Source organism: Podarcis filfolensis (assembly GCF_964270895.1).
Source record: "Podarcis filfolensis genome assembly, chromosome: 2".
Lineage (NCBI taxonomy): Eukaryota > Metazoa > Chordata > Lepidosauria > Squamata > Lacertidae > Podarcis > Podarcis filfolensis.
This window is the reverse complement of record NC_139605.1, coordinates 122162512-122184482: the sequence shown is the minus strand read 5'-3', so window position 1 is coordinate 122184482 and position 21971 is coordinate 122162512. Positions and strand designations below refer to the sequence as shown.

The 21971-nt window shown below is 44.5% G+C and overlaps 1 protein-coding gene across 11 annotated transcripts in view; it reads right to left on the bottom strand.

Annotated features, from left to right (window-relative positions):
- Positions 1-21971, bottom strand: part of SPRYD3 (SPRY domain containing 3) — a 43184-nt gene that overhangs the window by 20835 nt on the left and 378 nt on the right. For 3 of the 11 annotated variants that reach the window (XM_083599787.1, XM_083599788.1, XM_083599789.1), the window contains exons 2-6: positions 20029-20175; positions 18041-18116; positions 15587-15711; positions 13544-13679; positions 12660-12851 (exon numbers count right to left, since the gene is read on the bottom strand). In XM_083599787.1, coding sequence (XP_083455913.1) covers positions 12660-12851; positions 13544-13679; positions 15587-15711; positions 18041-18116; positions 20029-20156 — 657 coding nt within the window. In that variant the 5' untranslated portion in view covers positions 20157-20175. Of the gene's footprint in view, positions 1-12659; positions 12852-13543; positions 13680-15586; positions 15712-18040; positions 18117-20028; positions 20176-20901; positions 21010-21971 lie in introns of those variants that run through there. The other 8 variants (XM_083599791.1, XM_083599792.1, XM_083599783.1 and 5 more) reach the window with 5 other exon arrangements.

The following is a 21971-nucleotide window of genomic DNA, read 5'->3' as shown; positions in this document are numbered from 1 at the left end:
TCATCTCAGAGGACTGCTTCACACACTAGAACAATAGGAAAGGAGCGCTTCTGCAAATCCCTTCTGTGGTCTGAAAATGTCTCATCTAAACACCCTTAACTAATTCCAAATCACCATAAGCAATACATGCTTTTGGTGTTGCTCCGCAATCAGGATGGTGTGGGTTTATACATTGCTAAAGCTGCATTGTGGGAAGCTTCCATGGATGGTTTTTGTCTATCCAGGATCAGAGTGGAGAATTCTCCCACAGCCTAGAACGGCTAACAATTCTTCCACCTATGCTCAATTCTCTCCCTCCCCCCCCCCCCATACATTTCTCAGCTAAAAATAAAGTACAATTATCTGAGGGCACATGAGATACCTTCCCCTTAAATCAACAGTGCAAAGGCTATGTAAGTACCAGAATACAGCATTTTGGGGGAGGGTTCTGCAGTCATTAAGCTTACTCAGAAGAAAAGGCAATCATCCATTTTAACCATGAAAAAGGAACCTAAATCTTGAATGGCAGAAGACCCTAGGAGTGAAAACAGCTGCATAAAGTGGGGAAAGGCAAGGGATAATTTTGAAATAAGAGAGGAAATGTAAATGGTTGGCTTCCCTGTTCTTGCAGGGAGCGGGGGGAGCCGTCTGGGTCAGGGAAGGTCCACATCTCAGACTGGGACAGGGGATAGGCATGTAGAAAACAAGGGCTTATGTAAGGCCTCTGTGGGCAATGGCTTCCATTTCAGGCATAGGGTTAAGAATGTGCAAACAACTCTGCTGGATCATACCACAGGTCCACCTAAGTCCAACATTCTTTCTCCCAGCCAAATATCTTTGAGAAGCTCAGACTGGGGCATAATGGAAATATAGTGGCACTCTGTCTGCTCCTAGTATCCGGTAAGTTGAGGATATACTAGTTCTGAACATGGGAGGATCCGTTATTAAGCACCCCAACCACTTGTGAAGCTACACACAAAAAGGATTTGTTGAGCCATCAGAGGCCTGTCTCTCCTTTAACACTTAGCCCAAAGTTGCACCTCCACCAGACTCACAATTATGAAAAAGAAATTCCACCCAGAGCCCTTCCTGATGGCATTTTACTTCAGACCATAGTTTATAAGGGGAAGCTTCCAGCAGATGAAGGCAACAACATGTTGGCCAAGCAACGAGAGCATCCAAGACAAACAGGTGAACCTCTTAGATAAGCACATGTAGGCCCCGCTCTTTCTGCTGGTCACATGAGCCGTATGCTCAGCCAACAACAGCTGAAGGAACTTAAAACTGGTAGCACATTCCAGATTTAGGCAGAGCAGAGTCTACAGGGCAGGCCGAGAAAAATTCGTCCTTAATAAACCCCAAGTTTATTCCAGCAAAGGCCATTTTGTGGTGGGGTAGATGGAAGCAAGGAATCCTGAATAAGACAGGCCCAGCTCCAAGCCAATGCACCATATATTATGGTGTTGCTGAATGGAGAGTCTTTCATAATCAAATTTGCAGAGTTTGGAGTTACACTTAACTGTTTAAAGCCAACTTACCATCCCCATAGTCCTGACCCTTCATATCAAGACCATTGATCTGGGCCATCTGCGCAACAAACGTAAGCTTGTGAGACTTATTCTGCTGAGTCACCTAGGTGAATCCAGTTATTTCTATTCACCTTTGTTAGAAGGAAGCTATTCTTCTCTGTGGCTGCCATCACCTCATAAATGACCAATGTCAAACCTCAATCCCGTGCAAAATGTTTCAAAGAACACAACAAACACAAAAATATTGTACTTCCACCAGACTTCTGAGAATCAGAGGTATTGTTAAAAGAAAAATAAAGAAGTTTCTAGTTCTTATTATTCCAGATTAGAATTTTTAGAGGTATGGGTATGCTAAAGCACCAATGACAGAGGAGAAGAGCACAACTCTTTCTGTGCCTGCTCTCATGAATGGCAACAACTTTCCCCACTGCAATTCCTGGCACAGGTGGTGCTCTGCCAAATAAACTACAACCGTCCAATGCAGTGCACATCCGCAGTCACAGGTTTGCTTTAAATATTATATTGCTCAATCTTTTATTCTGTGTGTGTGAACATTTGACATTTTCAATCACAAGATTTTGTTTTTGTTTTTTACTTCCTTGAGTCGGTTTAGCCAACAAAGGTGGAGAAACCAGAATGCTGGTGATATCAGAGTGGTTACACTGAAGGTCAAAGGGCCTGGAGAACCCTGTCAAAAGGCCCAGTGCACATCGGACCAAAAATTGTCCTGACACTAGTCTTTCTTCTGGAGACACATTTTATTTTTTAAAAAAGCAAATGAGTAATAACTTTAAAGGCAAATGGATCACTGAATTATTTTGTAGTACCAGGCTCCTCAAAAGTAGAAGGACTAGTCTTCCTGATGTGCACAAAACAGGGCATGTCAGTGAATGTACTCAAAGACCCCAGGGGCTGATATGAAGGAGTTGAAGGATGGACCATTAATTCTTGGGTCAATATACAGTCCAAACAGCAGTAATAACAACAAAAATCCTGGAGGGAGTCTTAGCCAAACTGATGCCAATTCCAACTGTGGTGGTGCTGGGAGGCAGTCTAAACAAAGTAACAGATAGATAATAGTGGAGCCTGACTGACGATAGTGGGACCTGAATGACAATCAGGACAGCTCAAGAGATAAAGGGGGGGGGGACAACAATTGGGTAGGAGCACACCACAGTTGGTATTTTGCTATATCTAAGCACCCCAGTCTCAGCAATCTTGCAACTCAAATGACAGGAAGAATTCCAAAGAACTTCCAAATAAACTAAGAACACTGATTTAGGATAGCTATGTATCAACGTCTCATTAGGGCAAGTACTGCAGCATATTGCTGGTTTGAAGCTACACCCAACAGCATTAGATAGCTAGGATAGCTCAGTCAGCAGAGCATGAGACCTTAATCTCAGGGTTGTGGGTTTGATCCCCAAATTGGGCAAAAAGATTCCTGTACTGCAGGGGGTTGGACTAGATGATCCTCATGTTCCCTTCCAACTCTACAATTCATTGATTCTCTTTGACTCTCAGGGACCATTATTCCCAAAGACTTGAAACTACAACCCTGTTCTGAGAGCACTGAAAGCAGAGCTCAGAACTGGAGGCAACCATAGCTCACTTGCTTGGGATGAATAGTAGTTATCAAAATGGTAACTGCTATTCTGAAAAAGGAAAATTTGTAGTATGGCAAGAACATCAGAACACCTATATTCATCAAAGCTGTTAGTTTTCTGTTGCAACATAAAATAACAAAACTACTTTAAATAGAAAACCAGAATACCCTCAGCTATTAGAACCCCAGGAATCAGCTGAACTTCAGAGTAATGCTAACACAGTTTTTAAAAAATTTATTTAATCATTTTTGCAACAACTGCAAAAGACACATACAACAAAAACCATAATAACACTAATAACACAATTTGACAATTCAGATTTGAATACTGATATACCTAGACAGCATCTTAAAAAGCAGAGACATCACCTTGCCAACAAAGGTCCGTATAGTTAAAGCTATGGTTTTCCCAGTAGTGATTTATGGAAGTGAGAGCTGGACCATAAAGAAGGCTGATCGCCGAAGAATTGATGCTTTTGAATTATGGTGCTGGAGGAGAATCTTGAGAGTCCCATGGACTGCAAGAAGATCACACCTATCCATTCTGAAGGAAATCAGCCCTGAGTGCTCACTGGAAGGACAGATCCTGAAGCTGAGATTCCAATACTTTGGCCACCTCATGAGAAGAGAAGACTCCCTGGAAAAGACCCTGATATTGGGAAAGATGGAGGGCACAAGGAGAAGGGGACGGCAGAGGATGAGATGGTTGGATAGTGTGCTCGAAGCTACCAGCATGAGTTTGACCAAACTGCGGGAGACAGTGGAAGACAGGAGTGCCTGGCGTGCTCTGGTCCAGGGGGTCACGAAGAGGCGGACACGACTAAACAACAAAAACATACCTATGACTACACCTTTTTAACAATTTTTCCCCACCTCTCCTCCCCCTACTTCCCACCACTGTCTGCCTTATCGCTTAAATATTCCTTCCAGATTTCTTCATATTTATCTATTCTTAATTTGTGTCGACATGCAATTTGTTCGTATGTAGCTAGTATGTCCATATTATCAATCCATGTGCTCAATGGAATCTTTTTGCGGCTCTTCCAATTCATCAATGCTAACACAGTTAACAACCCCATCCCCAACGACCAGTTCAGTGTCTCTGGCCCAATTCCCACATGTGGTTAGATATATCCCCCAACCCTTATCAGAAGATGCTACACAACTGAATATCTGAACTGCCTCTGCACTGACCACAGGTGGTTGCTTAGTTACATCTCTCTAGCCCTAAACCACTTAGGACCAATTGGTAACTTAAGGACAGCTTTCTCCTACATAAGCCTGCCTCCACATTAAAATATCCCTCAGAGGTCCCTATTCTTGTCCTACCACAGTAGAAGCAAGATAGGCAGCCAACAGAAACAAAGAGGTTCTTGGTGGTAGCCCCTCCAACACACACACGTGCACTTTGGAATTCTGTCCCGAGGAAGGTTTGCAACATGTGCTTTAATTTCTGCTGGGGAAACAAAGTGGGAGATAATCACAGTTCCCTGTATTTGGTGCCAGTTGTCTAGCTGCTGTATTTTCTACCAGTTCCCTAGTGTATAGTTTGAAAATATTAAGTTAACAACACATTTCTAACTACTGTATTGGCCTAAATATAAGCTGCACCTGCAAATAAGCTGCACCTTCAAAATTCAGAGGGGGAAAGAAAGAATACCTGAATATAAGCCGCTCCCTTAAAATTCTGCAGGCACTCACACCCATAAATGGCAAATATAGAAGAAAATCCTACAGGTACCATTCCCCCGTGCTCCTGGGCTGCTACCTGGGGGCGGGGGAGCAGCGCTGCTTTGCTGGCGGCCTCCCTCCCCCCCCTCGTTCCGACGTCTCGGGGGAGGCTTGGGAGCGGCGGGCGAGCTGGGCGCCATTGCTCTGTGCTCCTGGGCTGCTTCCTTGGGGGAGGGGAGCCACGCCGCTTTGCCAGCAGTGTAAGGTCACGAATATAAGCTGCACTTTAACTTTTCACAGTTGGAATTGGGGGGGAAAGTATGGCTTATATTTGGGGCAATACGGTATGTCTACTCAGAATTAAGCCTTACTGAATTACATAGGGCTTATTAAGTGTTGTTAGGATTGTAGCCTAACTTATGGAAGTTCATGAAAAAAGCATTACCTGTTGTGCAGGAGGTCCATCCCGACCATTCAGGGATGCTTGGGGGGGGGCACGAGAAACTTTCTTTCCATGAACTTCCTTAACATATTTAAGGATCCAAGCCAGTTTATGTGAACATTAAAATGCACTCCAATTTCTCTTGGATAGAAGGACCAAGCTTATAGAATAAAGGCACTCAGTGTGGTGGTCATGACTCAACAAACATTTTTCATGTGTTGCTATCTATTTTATCGCTGTTTCTGTACTGTTCAAGAGATTGGGGGGAGGGAGACAAGGAGGAAGAACGCAAGCCAAAAGCATCAAGGCATTTTAAAATACGAAGGGCGACAGATCCCATTAACATGGCCACACCCTACCTTTCCCCTTCCAGCTCTGTCTAACAGAAGAGTACAATGTTCAGATATTTGTGGTATAATGCAGCAGCCAGACAGTATACAGGATAGAGTTCGAAACAGCAGACAACCCAGAGTCTTGGTTGGGGCAAATACATCAACCAAAGCAGTATTGGCTTTAAGGGGCTGACCTCCAGTCACCGTTTTAATCTGCTGGTGGAACAGCTGGCTCTCTTTCACGAAAAGGTCTGGAATGTCTCTTTGGCATGTTCTCAGATGTTCTCTACTGAAGAACACCAGATGAGAGCCTGGGACAGCATCTTGTTACAAAGGAAAAAGCTGCAGTGCCTTCACCCCACTGTGAAGCTTCTTCATTTCCAGATAACAGCTTTGGGGGCCTCTATAATTTAAGCCTCGGGGCAGAGCACATGCTTTTGTCACCATGAAGCCTCCTGGAGGTACACAGCCCAACCTGGCTGTAACATTCATCACTATTCACTGTGCAAACTTTGCCCTCAGGGTGTGAGTCTCCACCCCTCCGTGTTCCAGGCTGACATGGGGGGGGGGGGAGGAGTGTGTTAAGATCCAAAATGTAATGGCATCCATTCATGTGGCAGTGACCTGCATGTGCTACAGCTGGAAAGGGGAGTAACTTGCCACAGGAAGGCCCTTTTTGGTGGCATCACTCAACCACCACAGAACATGTCATGCCTGTCAGGTAAGTTTTAATCCTACATGTTTGGAGGGCTTTAACAGCAGGCTATCTTACATGAATTTGTGGCTCTTAGTAATGATGTTTGTGTAATACCTCCATATCAGAGGTAACATGCCTCTAAATACCAGTGGCATGTCCTGTTTACAAGATTGCAAGGGGCATTGGGTTGGCCACTGCGAGAACAGGGTGCTAGATGAGATGAACTTTTGGTCTGATCTACAAGGCTCCTATGTTCTTATGCTAGGGTAGCGGTGGCCAACCTTTTGGATTCGTGAGCACATTTGAAATATTGAGTGTACTGTGGGCATCACCTTGAGGTGACTCCTTTGCTCTCCTCATAAACTTGTATGGCCACTCATGTTCTTTGCTTTGCAGAGGTCTGGAAGACCCTTCCTCCATGACTAGCACACACCCCAGGACATTCACTTGCATGCACATAAATCTTTGTACCCTGGGAGAGTTATTAAATGCAGGTTGGCACCAAGCTTCTTGCTATGAGTATTTTTAAAAAGAATTTCCCTGCATCTTGCAGAAGTCAATCTTATCACCTGCATTCAATGTCTGGGGACATATGTGATCAATATCTTGGGTGCAAGGCTACACATGGAAACAAATGAGCTTCCGGAAAGACCACTTTAAGAGGCAAACTGTTAACAGTCCTTTGCAAAAGAGTTAGCAATACAATAAATCTACACCCCATTAGATTTTTTAAAAAAACTTTCATTACAGATGAAACTGTCTGAACAATGTTCTTCTGTTAACCACACCTTGGATTAAGATTTAATGGTGGTGCTGGGGGCCAGATGCAGCCTGCCTGCCACTAGTTTATCATCTCTGATTCAACAGAAAAGAAAAGCTTTTGAAGAGATCCTGCAGAAGGGGCCTAAAGAGTGCCGGGATACAGGAAGTGGGCAACACACAGCCTTCAACAGAACCTTTTGAAAGTGTCACACAAACAAAAAGTAGTATAGAAACTTGCAGATTTATAGAACTCTCGTTTCCTAAAGATCAGCCCACAAGACAAGAATCCTCAGTGTGTGTTATTTCCATAATGCATTCCCTGTCTCACTAGAAGTAATGCAGATGCTATATCTGCAAAAACAAAAAAACCCTGCATTGCACAATGGTGGGAGGAAAGGCTTTATAAATTTTGGAATTTTGCCAATATGCATAAACTTATCAAACAAGTTCAAGAAGCATGAAAACTTGAGAAATTAATGTCCATCAATCATTTGCGTAAGCAGATATTGATGCCTAAGATAGAAATGGAAAAGGTTTCTTATATTGCTTAATTTATGGACTCTGCATTATATTAATATTGCATTAAATCATTCCATGTTAGAGATGAAAAGGCTTTTTTGGTGTTTCTCTTATTACCTTGAGAATTTTAAGTGATGATTTCCTAGTGAGTCCCAGAATTATGGTTTATTATGCATTTTGCAATTGTAGTATTCCTGTTTCTCCAACACATGCTTGATATATATCAAATACATCACTTTCTGAAATTGTTCAATAAAATATAATTTTAAAGGGGGGAAGGAAATATACTTTATGCACATAATGCATGTTATCCACCAGCTCCCCAACCATGACTTATTTCCAAGAATAAGAATACTATCAAGGTCAGAAGAACTTGGTGTTCTGAATGCATAGAAGACTGCAGGATTCAGTAATACACGCTGGGCTGCTGAAGGGTGTGTGGGTGCCAAATGGCTCCCTTACGGCTGCTATGGGAAGGACAGAATGAGAACAATTTTAAAATTATAGATGGCCCTTCCCCCACCCACCCCAAGTTATATTCTGTTAACAATGACAGCATTAGGCAACAGGGCAACTTTAGCAGGCAAGATAAGCAAATCTATCACTGGAAGCTTTCACAAATGAAGCTGAGTGAACATCTGGCCCAGATGGTTCAAGGCCAAGAGTGACAATGGTCAACACTGACAGCCATGCAAGAAACATTCCAGTGTGAGACAATCGTTTTCTGCACCACTGCAAAAACACAGAAACTTGCTCTAGTTAACTCCTGAGGACTCCAGTTTCTGGCATCCAGCAGAAAACAAGTCTGTATGATTCTAGCCCTCGTGTTGTTGGGAAAGAGATTTGAATGCAAGAACAGTGACTGAAATATGCTGATAAACCCAACTCACATGAACGTCAATATCCAGGACTAGGTGTGTGCTACAATTCTTTAAGTAATGGAGGTATGGGGAAGTCGTTGAAATAAGGTTTAAGAAAAAAAGGTTATGGAATGATACGTGTTTATATGTTTGTTTGTTAATGTGTTATGTTGTGAATTGTTAGTTTTTGTCTGTTAATATATGTTGTAAAACCAATAAAAATTTATTATAAAAAAAAAGAAATGCATATTGTTGGACACAGGGTTCAACTCACAACTAGAGCTTACAGCAGCTGGAATGTGAGAGGAAGACTTAATGTTTTCTCCCACCAATGGAAATCTGTAACTCCTTGCCATTCCTCACTACTCGCAAAACCAGTAGCATTTTATAAAATAGTAATATCCATGCAGAGGTTCTCCATTTGCAAAAACCGCACCAGTTGCACAAGTCAGCTTTCCCTGGTGCTTAGGCACATTATTTTTTGTGGCCAGAGTAGACATTGCCCTACCAATATCCCATGTGAGACTTGGGGAGCGTCAAGTTTGTGTGCTGGTAATATTACATTTTTATCCCACCCTTCTTCTAAGGAACTCAGTGTGAGGATCATAAGCCTCTGTCCCATTTTAGTCTGGCAACAAGCTTGTGAGGTATGTTAGGCTGAGTGAAGGGAACTAGGTCAAGGTCACCCAGTGAACTTTTTATCTTGAGTTGAGATTCAAACTAGTGCCGTAGAGCAAGATTCTAGGTGGCACAACATCAAATCAACTAGTAACTGATCCAAGGCTTCAGGTTCTTAAATAGCCATTTAAAAATGACTCCAGTACAAAACTTTGATATAATGCCTGCTTGGCACCCAAGGCCACCTCTTCATCCTAGGAACATTCCGTGAACTCAAAGGCACATACTGCAAGATTATTTCAGCCTAATTCTCACAAAGTGATTTTAATAGATACAATAAATAAAATCCTCTGCACACCCCCAAGATTCTGTTTTCTATATACAGGGAAATATTTGTTTTTAAAAACTTTTTTTTGTATGGAGGTAGACTGGACCATACAGATCTGCATCACACCAACAGTCAGGTTTGCCACCACAGTGAGAGCTAGGCCTTCATTTGTTGAACAGCAAGAAAGCCAGATGAGAAATTCTGGGAGAAAATAATAGCACAATCAGCATTAGCAAGGGATTAAACCAAAACATCTTCACCAAAGCCTCCTTTTGCAGCAGTAGAACCAACAACAGACAATGTGCATATCCGCGTCACAAGGAGTCACCACCATTTAGCACAGGGGCAGAGCATCTTTGGCCCTCCAGATGTTGCTGGACTACAACTCTCATCTTCCCTGACCACTGGACTATGCTGTGTAGAGATTAAAGAAGCTGGAAATCCAACAACATATGGGAGAACCACGGGCTCCTCACTCTGACTTAGTACAACAGGCTGCAGCATTACATCTGGGAGGTGCCCAGCCAAAAACAAAGTGAAAGAATGTGGTGTGAACACAAGGAACAGGAGCTCTGAAAGCAGAGCTCCCAGAATGGGTCAGAATATATGAAGGGGAGAGTGCTACTGAGAATATGAGGCATGTGCTCAAAGTATTGTTGAGCAGACAGTTGGACCCCACTTCCCAAAAAACTAGGACTAAAAAACACATCTCACTTTAGACATAAGGCTGTATTCTTCCTATCCTGGCGCCCCGAGGGAGGGAAGGCTGGTGTACTCTGCCCAGCCCTTGGGATTTCAGCAGATTCTCTTCATATGCTGCCAAGCATCAATCTGAGCCCACAGGAGACAGAAAAAATGCTTCTAAAACAAGTACACAAGGAGTCTCAGGACACCATGTGCTTAGTCAGGGTCCCTAGAGAGGAGAGCAAGCAAGAAGAGTGCTGCTGGGTTACTGGGCTGCTCACCCACTCTGCACTGGAGGGAGATGCAGAGCAGATTCAGGCCCAGACGGCTCTATTTTGGATTTCTAGAGAACTGATCACAAACTAAGAAGCCAGTCTGAAAATTAAGCAGGAAGGAGGGAAGACAGGTTCAAGATCCATCACTAAATCCATATAAGTCCATTATTTTGTCAGCACCCTTAAGCCCTGTACCTGCCTCCAACCCACACGCTCCCTTTTCCAGCACTCCCATATGCACAAGCTTTCCTTCAGCACACACTTCAGCATCCTAGTTATTCTGCTCTTCTACATCCTGCACAGCAATCAGTATATACTGACGGTATATGCTATCTCATGAGGAAATGAGGCCACTTTTGGAATAACAGAGAATTCAGAGGAGCAAAGCCACACACTCCAGGCTTTAGAGCAGCGGTTTTCAACCAGTGTGTTGTGGCACCCTGGGGTGCCTTGAATTATCATCAGGGTGACATGGGCAACACTGGCCTCTGTCCCTCCTTCCTTCCCTCCCTCCTCTGATGCCCTCTCAAGACTCTGCTTCCCAAAGGCTTGCGTGGCTGTTTGTTGCAGCAGCCCTGGCTACAAGCTCCACAGGCAAATGATGCCTATGGGCCTGGCCAGGGAGTGCTGGTTGCCAAGAATTGAGGCAGCTTTGGAGTATGCAAGCAAGCAGGCAAGGGAGCCCAGCCAGCCAGTCCGCCAGCTCTTGCTGTTGGGAATGGACAAACAAGTCCTAGGCCCCTGTGGGGCAGTGTGAGGAGACAACTCTCTTTGGGGCGGGGGGGGGGGCAGCAGCGGCTGCCCAGAGGACTCCCAAGGAGAAAGAAGAGAAGAGAAGGCTGAAGGAACACTCCACAAGGGAGGGTGTTCAAAAAATGGCGAGAGGCTGCCAGCTCTGCAGGCAAGGGATGACATTCCTGGACTCCTGAGCCCCACAGGGGTGCTGCAGAAAAATGAACTTGGTCAAAGGAGCCATGGACTCAAAAAGACTGAAAACCTCTGCCCTAGAGCATGCTTTGCTGAATGGTTAGTGCAAACTGGCTTTAGGCCAAGTGCATCTTCTCCTAATACACAGAGACATGGCATTTCAGCTTGCACTGAATCTCCCCCACCAGTCAATGAAGCCGAGAGGTACCAGCAAGAGTTATGATCTCCACATGGTTACCTCCCCAACATGATTGCAGATCTTCTTCACCAAGTGAAAAAAGGCACGTGTCTTTTTCATGTAAGTGAGCCTGCCAGATTAAGGCCAACAGTGCATCTAAACGCTTCTGGCATTCTATTACCAAAACTGGGACCCTCATAAAGCAGGACAGTAATCACACCCGTCCCCCTGCCAATTTGTCCTCAACAACCAATAATCAAAGGTACATACAGAGAATAAAAAGTGGAGCCTGCAACAGAACTTTGCAACGCATCCTGATCCTAACAAGCTATTGAGGGTTCTGGCCAGCTTGGAACTTGTACTATTCAGGGAAGTGAGTGGGAGCAGGGAGATAAGACACCTTGATTGTCCTGTCCTGCGTGAGTCCTTCCCCTGCTGTGCTATGAAGACGTAGAGGGATCTGATTTAGAGCTGTCTGACAGCACTGAACTTGGGGTGGTTATGTGTCTGTGTTTGTCTGTGTTTGGGGGAGGGTGGGTCTGGAGAGGCGAAAGGAGTCATTTTTCCTTTCCTGACTCCTGACGTTCCCTGTACGGTGCAAGGAAATATACTTTTTTGAACCATCTCCCCCAACCGTAATCCCCTCTTCAATATACTTACAAAAAGCTATTAGGGACTTAGGGAGGCCAATTCCCTGTTATTCCTTCCTTTCTCCTCTCCCACACCCTTAAACTGGAACCTCAACACCCCATGATTCCTCGAGACTCAGCATTCTTTACCAGGTTGTTTAAGCAGCTTTAAACATAGACAGTTAAACATTTACTGTATATCTAGAGCAGGGCTTCCCAAACTTGGGTCTCCAGCTATTTTTGGACTACAGTTCCCATCATCCTTGCCACTGGTCCTGCTGGCTAGGGATGATGGGAGTTGTAGTCTAACAACAGCTGGAGACCCTGATCTTAGAGTGTCCCCCAAGTATAAAGAAACAACCACCCTATTTTTGGTTGGCGTCACTTTGTTTAAGAACTGAGAGGTGCTTGATAACCCAAATTTGCAGTTGGGATGAATGACAACTACTCATGGGGCTGGACAAGTCTACAGAGGATAGGATATCCCTCCCTCCCACCCAGATACACACTCCAGAGAGCAAGTAGCTGTTCTTGGGGTGGGTCTTTGAGGCTTTCCCCCAAAGCACAGGTGCCTTACCCAGGAGATCCATCACACCCCGCCCCTCCAAGAGATGCTCACTCACTGTGCCACACACTTTCACATCGTGCAGTCGGCCCCATTCATCCTCATAGCTGTCCACCATCATGATGCTGTCATCCTCTTCTTCATTGCCCAGCTCCGCATGAAGATGGAGTCTGACCTCTTCCCCAAGTGAGTGCATTCCCACAGCTGGGAAGAGCCCCTCTGGGGAAAGTGGCATTATAGTGGAGCCCACCTGTGGGAGGAAGCCAATCTCTCCGTTATACATAGCACTGCTTCTGTTTTCCAGAACACATCAGTGTAGCGAACTGGCCAAGAACCATTCTACAGATTGCACAGAATGAAGTGGCAGAGTGAGTTGGCAGAGTTCTTGGACTGTACCACTTCAGACTGTTGGGATGGGGGAGATTTTTTTTTTTAAAAAAAACACCCCTTTGTATTCCGATAACTAGCAAGGTGGAGCAAAAGGTACAGCGTGGGTCTCCCCTTGATGTGCTAAGTTCTCTACACGCAAGGAGGGGATTATTTTACATGGGGAAGAGTTAAAAAATGAAATTCCACTCGCAAATCAAGGTTGGTACAGTCCAGGATTCCATCGCCTCATTCTCTTTTAATATGTGACAGATGACTCCAAGTTTGTAAGCCAGGAGTTCCCTGGGTCAAATCTCATTTCATTCATCAACTCAATAGGTGGCCTCGGGGAAGTTCCTGTTTCTCTGGGAGAGGAAAATACTATATTTTCTGTTTCATTTATATATCCATGTTTCTTCCTTGGGGTTCCATGGGGTTACCAGGAAGCCACCCATTCAGGAACTGACCAAACCCAGACCTGCTTAGTTTCAGCAAGGCTGCTACATTATGTGCCTTCAGGATATGCCCTGGGGCAATGCCTCCTTTAACCCCCAACAAATAAGCTACCAAACTTACCCTCTTTCCATTTTTGGTGAAGAATATCTGAGCTGTCTGGACTTCAAAAGACACTGGCTCAATCCCACAGCCGATTCGGTCCCCAGAGCTACATTTTGTCCCAAACTGACGGCCCTTGGCTCGGCCATTGTAAAGTCTGGATGGGTAAACACAGAAGCAGATCTTGAAATAAGTTTTAATGGACAAGATGTGTCATTATCCAAGGAAAAATGGACAATATTATGATGCACAAGACTAATAGGGTAACAGTAAACAGGTCTATAATCTTAAAGAACACTCTTTGAGTTTGGGAAGCCCACAGTTTAAGGTTTCACGCTAAGTTCTATCAATTTCCTCACCAAACAGAAGAACCCAGAAATGTCACAAGTGATCCTTCTAAGTTCCCTTGAAAAGAGGGAATAGCCAGAATCCCAGTCCATTATCTTATCTGTATTCTAGAATTGGCTACTTACACATTGGTATCAGAAAGGCACCAACATCCTACAGCAGACCACTGCTAGAGTGGGAGAAGACTGATTCAGAAACCACTGGCCACTGTCTATGCTGGCTGATGGGAGGTGTCCAACAACACCTGGAGGGCCAGAGGACAGCAACTCCTAATCTAAAATAATAGGTGCTGAAAATGGGGGAGTGTCAGGCCCTGCAAAGCCTTCAAGGTTGCCTTCTTCAGGGTTTCTCCTCACACGCAACTACCTCTGGTCACTCTCCCTCCTCTCCCCTCTGTGCTGCAAAACACAGAATAGCAACCCCATGAGCTTTCAAGCACAAGAGTAAGATCTGCAAGCAAGCAAGAATGGCTGCTGTAGGAAGCAAGCCAGATTCTCTGAGAAGAGTCCCGTGTGCATGCAAGCATGGACACACAGTCCTCAATACTGAGGAGCCACAACTCTTCAAAGCTTATGATGTAAGGGGAGGAGAGTTATTTCCCATGGAACTTAAGCCCTGGCAGCTCTTTTTAAAAATTGTTTATTATTTCTGAAACATATACCCTCAGCCTTCAATGGCCAATCAGCATTCCTAAGGCAGCTTTCAAAACAGTAAAAACCAACAAACCACAAGTCATCTAGAAGAAAAAGAAAGCAAAGTACAGTATACAATTCCAAGCAATGGAACTCACAACAACTCAAAAAGAATTAGAAGCTTTATAAGTTAGCAATGTTAACAACCTGGGAAAGGAAAGGTCTTCGCCTAGGAACAAAATGAAAGCAAAGCAGACACCAGACCTGGAGGGAATTTCACAGGCAGGGCATCACTCTCCAGGGGCCACCAACTATCCTTCTTATGGTGGTAGGTGCAGCAGGAGAAGACCTTCAGATGCAACTACACACTTAAGAAATGCACATTGTCACCAGGAGAAGCAGAGGGGGAAATAAAGAATGCACACCACCATGTGTGAACATTGCAAAATGTGGGTATTTTACCTACTGTAAATGCACTGGAAACCTGCTTCTAATTCCAGTTTCCCTCACATAAGAGCATGTGTGCATGTGTGTGTCAGATATACATGCAATTGTTACACATAAGAGTTCACATTGAATTATTTCAGTGGCTGCAATGTTTAGCCAACTAAAGGATAAGATAACTTGCTTAAGCCATTTGATCTACAAGGTGGGCGGCCACTGAATGAGATGATACATTTCAAAGTAACATTTTAAAATGAAAATCTAAGAGTTTGCTTCATCTTAGAACACGCTATTCCATCACATGCAGGAGAGAGCCAGCCATGGCACATGTGCATCACCTAAAAACAAGTAAAAGTATGGTTTTTATGAATGGCAAATTGAAGCAACCAAATTCTGCTGAATCAATTGACAGCCATAGTCAGTGTTTTTTTCTAAAAAAAAAATGTTTGGGGCACTCTCATTTTCCTACTCATATTGAAAGACTGCCCCTCAATGAGGCCAAACTTAGATTCACAAAATGTTTAGGGATATGCGTCCCCCTAGAAACAAAGCACTGGCCATACTTATTTCTTACACCCATGGAGGAGGAAAAACATGTAGAATGGCTCTTAAGCTCCTGAAATGTAAGCAGTTAACTCACTTGCCATCATCGGCATGGTAGGCAACTGAATCTGGTAGCCATCCGGGTTGATGGTCCAGGCTATAATACTGAGGCACCAGCCCCACTGCAATGGTCCCTCGCACACCGCTGTCCACAATTGACACCTACGAACAAGACAGAAGAAAGAATGCACCAAGACAATAGTACTTTCCTCCAAGGAAGAGGGCCCGTTTCCTGCCTGGTATATAAAGGAAACATGAGTGGGTTGCTGAGCAGATTTTAAAACAAGCTGACTTTGTGCAGAATGTAACAATAAATAATATTGGGGACTGGAGGTGAGAAATGTTATTTGACATGACAAGATAGCAGAGTCACTGTAGCATATGAACTAAGAGGAACAAGTTCCCGGCACAAATCTCTCATACAAAAAAATTATGTAGGTGACTTAAGGAAGGTACTAATCTCTTGACTTCAAATTTGCCATCTGCAACATGGACATACTACTGACACGATATAGGGTTTGTTATGAAGATTACAGACATAAGACACAAGAGCATTTTAAACTCCTTAACACACTCTATAATGGCTAAGAGCAGGGGTCAGCAAGGTTTACCTCGCCTGGGCCAGTTCACTCCAGTGGAGATCCCTCCGTGGGCCAGATCGCACGTTTTCCCTCCCGAATTTCTGCATCTGTGCAGATGCGATTTCTGGCGCTGCAGAAGCACTACGCCAGTTTAGCGCAGCAGTGGGGCCTCACCGAGCGGGCGGCTCGTGGGCCGGTTAAATGACCCCTGGTGGCTGCTTGTGGCCCATGGGCCTTAGGTTGCCAACCCCTGGCTAAGAATGACTGGATTGTATCCAACTGTGTATAAGCAGAATGGACATCCCCTTGAGCAACATGACTTCATCTTCCTCTCCTCTTTCCTGCCCATCTTCAAAATCTGTTTAGGGGATTAGGGGACTCTCCAGAGCAGATCTGGGGAGTGCAGGGGAAGTAGAGAAAGTTGAAGTCTGTTCACACCACACTTGATTCTGCCCACTATTTCTAAATTATCTACCTTCCAGGACCACACACCTCTCTGCTCACGAGAATGTGGAGAATGGGTCAAGTAGCTATTAAATATTACAAGTGGGATCTGCAACAAAATGTGGCAGTTAAGAGTGCAAGATTCTACCAACGCCCCTTTTCCAGGAAACTCCATGGCAGACTTGCTCCAGGTTTCTGCTCCCACTCCACCCCACAAGTCTGTCAGCATGAAGAATGTTCAGTCATCATTCGGCTGTGGTATTTGCGGGGGGGGGGGGGGACTCCTAAGGATCATTTAGTATTTCTGCAATCCTTGGGTTTGCCCAAGCCCATTGATCAGTTACTGCTCTCCCCTTCCCACTAACTTGCTAGTACAATGACCCCACTAGCAATGAATCCCGCTGAGCCAATGGCGTAAGGACATGACATGGCCTTAGCATCAACTGCCAGCTTCTCTACCCTGCACAGACTGTCAAAGGCACGTTAAAGGCTCTTAAAAACAGTTCTCCCCACTATGTATGGAGGGTGGCTTCGGAAGGACGCAATAAGCATACGCCCTGCCATCCCTGCGCCATTTTGCAAGTCTCACAAAATGGCACTGCACTCGCAGGGTGCTGTGAATGCACCCCTCAAAGTAGGGTGGTGTCAGCAGTGTCGGCCAGCCAGGCTCCCCAAGGCATGGCCAGGCAAGTGGCGCAGCGCAGCACCGCTAGCTCCAGTGGGCAGGCATCAATCTGCCGGCGTGCTCCACCCACCCCAGGCGCCAGTGAACACCACTGTCACTGCTTGAAGCACTTAATATGCTTAGCAGCCACTTACTGTGCCAGAGCCTCAACTTACCTAGAATGAGTTTTTACACATTCCATGACCCATCAAAACAAATGCAGTCCTGTCAGCCGTATATTATGGTCTGCCAGGTCCAGGACAACTCTGTGTTTACAGTCTTAGACAAGCAGCATTGAGAAATGGTTTAAAGGTCACAGTAGTAGACCACAGTAGATCACAATGCTGCTGGGATATACTCAGCTTGGTGGTTCTAGGAAGTACCATCGCTGATGTTTGCCATCATTAGCAGCTCTTCCCTTGACCCAACCCCCACTATTATGTTTGTCATGCCTGACTCTTCCCCTTTGATGCAGAAATCATGAAACTACAACATCTCTAACAAATGGCTGCCTAGGCTCTCCTTAAATACATCCAAAGGAAGGAGAACCTCCTCAGCCAGCCTGCCCCACTGCCAATCAGCTCTTACCATTAGGAAACGTCACCTAATCTTTTGCTAAAATTCTGGTCGTTTGGTTCTAGCCTGACCCTCAACAGCAACAGAAAACAAAACTGTTAGACACAAAAAGTGAAAACCATGGAGGATCCTTGGTGTTAACAGCATTTTGATAACTATTGCTCCAAACCCGCTGCAAAAAGAAAAAAAGATGCCTCCCAATTGTCAAGAGAGCTGAGCAAGTTACCTCAAAATAATTGTTGTCTTTGGTCAGTGGGCGAGGAGCAACGTAGCAGCCGACTTCACCAGAATTTCCATGGTAACTGCAGAAAAGATATGAGGTCAGCTTCTCCACTAATCAAAGTACAAAATGCAACCGCTTTAGAAGCAGCAGCAGATAAGAAAATTCAGGCCTAGATATCAGGCCACAACAAAAGAAGCAAGGGACTATCAACAGTAAAGTCCTAAACTTCAGCAATCACCTCCTTCCTGGAGCAAGATCTATCTCCACACTGCTGATACAGTAGTTCTTCATGGCACTGACTAGGCCAGAAGCCACCCGGAGACAGAATAACTGAGCCAGAGGTAGCCAACATGGTGCCTTCCAGATGTTGCTGGACTATAGTTCCTATCATATCTAACCACGGGTACATGCTAGCTGAGGCTGATGGGAGGTAGTCTAACAACATCCAAAGGGATTTGGCTACAACTGACCTAGGCAAAGGTGTAGAATTCAATGCTTTATAGAGACCTTCAACATTTGTTTTACAGGGCAGGCAAGTTTAAAAGCCACAAAAGGAATTAAATGACCCAGACCTCAGTTCTCCAATTTTAAAAAACTTATTTCTTTCCCTATAATTCAGGACTAGGGAACCTCGGTTTTATTTTACAACTTAGAAATATTTTCTTTTTAATATGTTGTCTGGAGAGCCACCAAAGAGATAAAATTGTTTTATTGTTAGGTCTGACCCACTCAGTCAGCTGACCAACCTATTCTAAATGACAGCAAAGTTGTTGCACCAAGTGGGTCACTAAAGGAGGAGAGGGAAGAGTGACCTATGAACTTTTTTCTTTTTTTCTTTATAAAAAGGAAAGTCAGCAGTGAGGTGGGGCTTAAATGCCATTAAATTCCTGGTGCACACAGAAATATTCTTAATCCAGTACAGCCATTCTGGGGTTTAAAACTTTTGGTGCTCTGATTGTTTCAACAACTAGGCCATCTGTCTTGGAGATCTGAGTTTATTCCACATATTTGCTATTTCCCATCAACATGCATTTAAAGGGATTAAATCCTCATATGTAAGAAGTACAAAATGTTGAAGAGGCGGTTGGAGGATGGATGGTGGTTAATAGATTAAGGTTGAATCCTGACAAGACAGAAGTACTGTTTTGTGGGGGCGGGAGACTCCCTGGTCCTGAATGGGGCAACTGTGCACCTGAAGGACCAAGTGCGCAGTCTGGGAGTCATTTTGGATTCACAGCTATCCATGGAGGCGCAGGTCAATTCTGTGTAAAGGTTAGCTGTCTACCAGCTCCATCTGGTACGCAGGCTGAGATCCTACCTGCCCGCAGACTGTCTCACCAGAGTGGTGCATGCTCTAGTTATCTCCCACTCGGACTACTGCAATGTGCTCTACGTGGGGCTACCTTTGAAGGTGACCCGGAAACTACAGCTACTCCAGAATGCGGCAGCTAGACTGGTAACTGGGAGTGGCCACCGAAACCACATAACATCAGTCTTGAAAGACCTACATTGGCTCCCAGTACATTTCCGTGTTGGTGCTGACCTTTAAAGCCCTAAATGGCCTCAGCCCAGTATACCTGAAGGTGCATCTCTGCCCCCATTGTTCAGCCCGGACATAGAGGTTTAGCACCGAGGGCCTTCTGGCAGTTCCCTCACTATGAGAATTGAGGTTACAGGGAACCAGGCAGAGGGCCTTCTCGGTAGTGGCACCTGACCTATGGAACGTCTTCCCATCCGATGTCAAGGAAACGAACAACTACCTGACTTGTAGAAGACATGTTAAAGGCAGCCCTGTTTAGGAAAGTTTTTAATGTTTGGTGTTTTATCGTGTTTTTAATATTCTATTGGGAGCTGCCCAGAGTGGCTGGGGAAACCCAGCCAGATTGGCGGGGTATAAATATTAAATTTATCACCATCATCTAATAAATGTAAATTGTGCTTCTTCAAAAGTCCAAAATAGATTCCTTGGCTTTCTCAGCACCAAAAATTACCTTAATGTGTCTCCATCAACAAGGATATGTTTGAATCTTTCTTGGTAGCGAACAGCTCGCACCTCTCGGATCTCCCGGATCCTTCTCCTCCAGTTCAGAAATCTGTAGTGCAGGTTTAAATCATCCATTATGGCTGTAAGGATCTACCTATGGGAGAAGATCATGTTCAAAAAGAAGTCTATGTTGAACTGAGTAAATGCCACATTGCCAAGAACTCAGAAGTTCCAGGGAATATACTGTAGGCATCAGTTCTGCTTATTGTGTTTAGCAAGCAGCCATTACACACATCATCATCACAACAACAGAAATACTGTTACTAATAATGGTTAACATTTCTGCTCCCCAACCCCTAGTGGAACAAGTTTGGACAAAATAAAACAAGGTTCAAACCCTCAGCTGGTCATGAAGCTTCCAAGACAGATATGAACAATGTACTAGAAAACCAGGAGTGCGATACTTGGGATAACCACTTTCCAACAGTTAGTGATGTTATCTCAGCAGCATCCATTTCAACCAAGTTGCTCCAGCCATTGCAGCAAACTGATTACCATTCCTTAATCCTACACCAAGCAGTGTTAACTCAGAATTACACAATCAAATGCCAAGTATACATTTGCACAACTCAGTTATTAAGTTGTCAAGTTGACAACTACTCAATTTCCCACAGAAAGAGGCACATGTGACAGCTAACGCATGCACCATTTTCGGTCCCACAACAGGGGCAGAACAATGTCTCAGAGCCAACCCCTATGCAAATGTGGAGTTGCCTGTATGCAGTAAACCAAGTCAGTTAAAAAGCATGACATTTAAAACAATAAAATCCAAAGTACAGGTTATGGGGAAATGCTTGGCTGAACAGGTGTGCCTTCACACCTGTTCTGCTAGTGGTGCTTGCTTAGAAACTGCTCCAACTTTCTTGGAGCAGCCACAACCCATCTACGGTCTACAGAAACCTCAAGATTCCAGTGGCTGGAATGCAATCTAAGAGGAGCAGTGTTGGAAACTGAGATATGAAAGCTAGGAACTAAATGGCACCTTAAACCTATATTATGGGTGCAACAACAGAATGTCTAGGCACGATTTTTTAATATCAAGAATACAAAGCTGAAAATGAATGAGCTGCAGCTAAAATATTATGTTCATTTTTCACACAGTCTAGTCCTTCCCCTGCCCACCCCCCTAATATTCTTGAGTGGGGAGGCAGGAAAAAGTCCTCCTTTCCCAGAGCTCAGAAAACTGTTCACGCTAATGATATTCCTGTCGCAAAATGCACCTAGGACAATGGGAATTTCAAACACTGAAGAGGAGACCCACTGGATCAAACCAGAGCCCCATCTAATCAATGAGACGCCTACAGGAAGTCCACAAAGTGCGGCAGCACCTTTTCCACTTGCAATTTCCATCAATCTGTGGTATTAGGACATGTCAATTTAGGGGATGTCTTACTTAATGTCTACAAATTCCTTCAGTGAGGGGTCTTCAAAATATGTTTTTAGCTGCGAGGAATTCAAATTTGCTCTTTTCTGTGTGGTTGGGCAACATTTAGCTTGATATGTTTGATGAAGAAGTACATTAACTGCTTTTGGAAGACCCCAAAATAATAATTTTACCTTTTGAAAACGTCAAGCAATGCTAAATAATAACTATTAATATATAATGTAACTGCAAGTAGTTGACAATCATTTAAAAGCATTTCTATGTAATTCTACACACAAAACTAAATTACATTAATTTAACCAAAGTATCTTTGGAGCTGCCAAGTCCTTTTACTACTTTTTAGCACCCCTCCTTTTCGGAATTTGAAAGTTGGAACACCCAGCAGGCCCTGCTGAGGCATCCCGAGGCCCAGCCTCTCCACCCCTGGGCAGACCTCGAGGCAGAAGCCCCGGAGCCTCCCCAGCAGCCAGGCCGCGTTCCCCACCTGGCGGGGCGGTTGTGGGGCG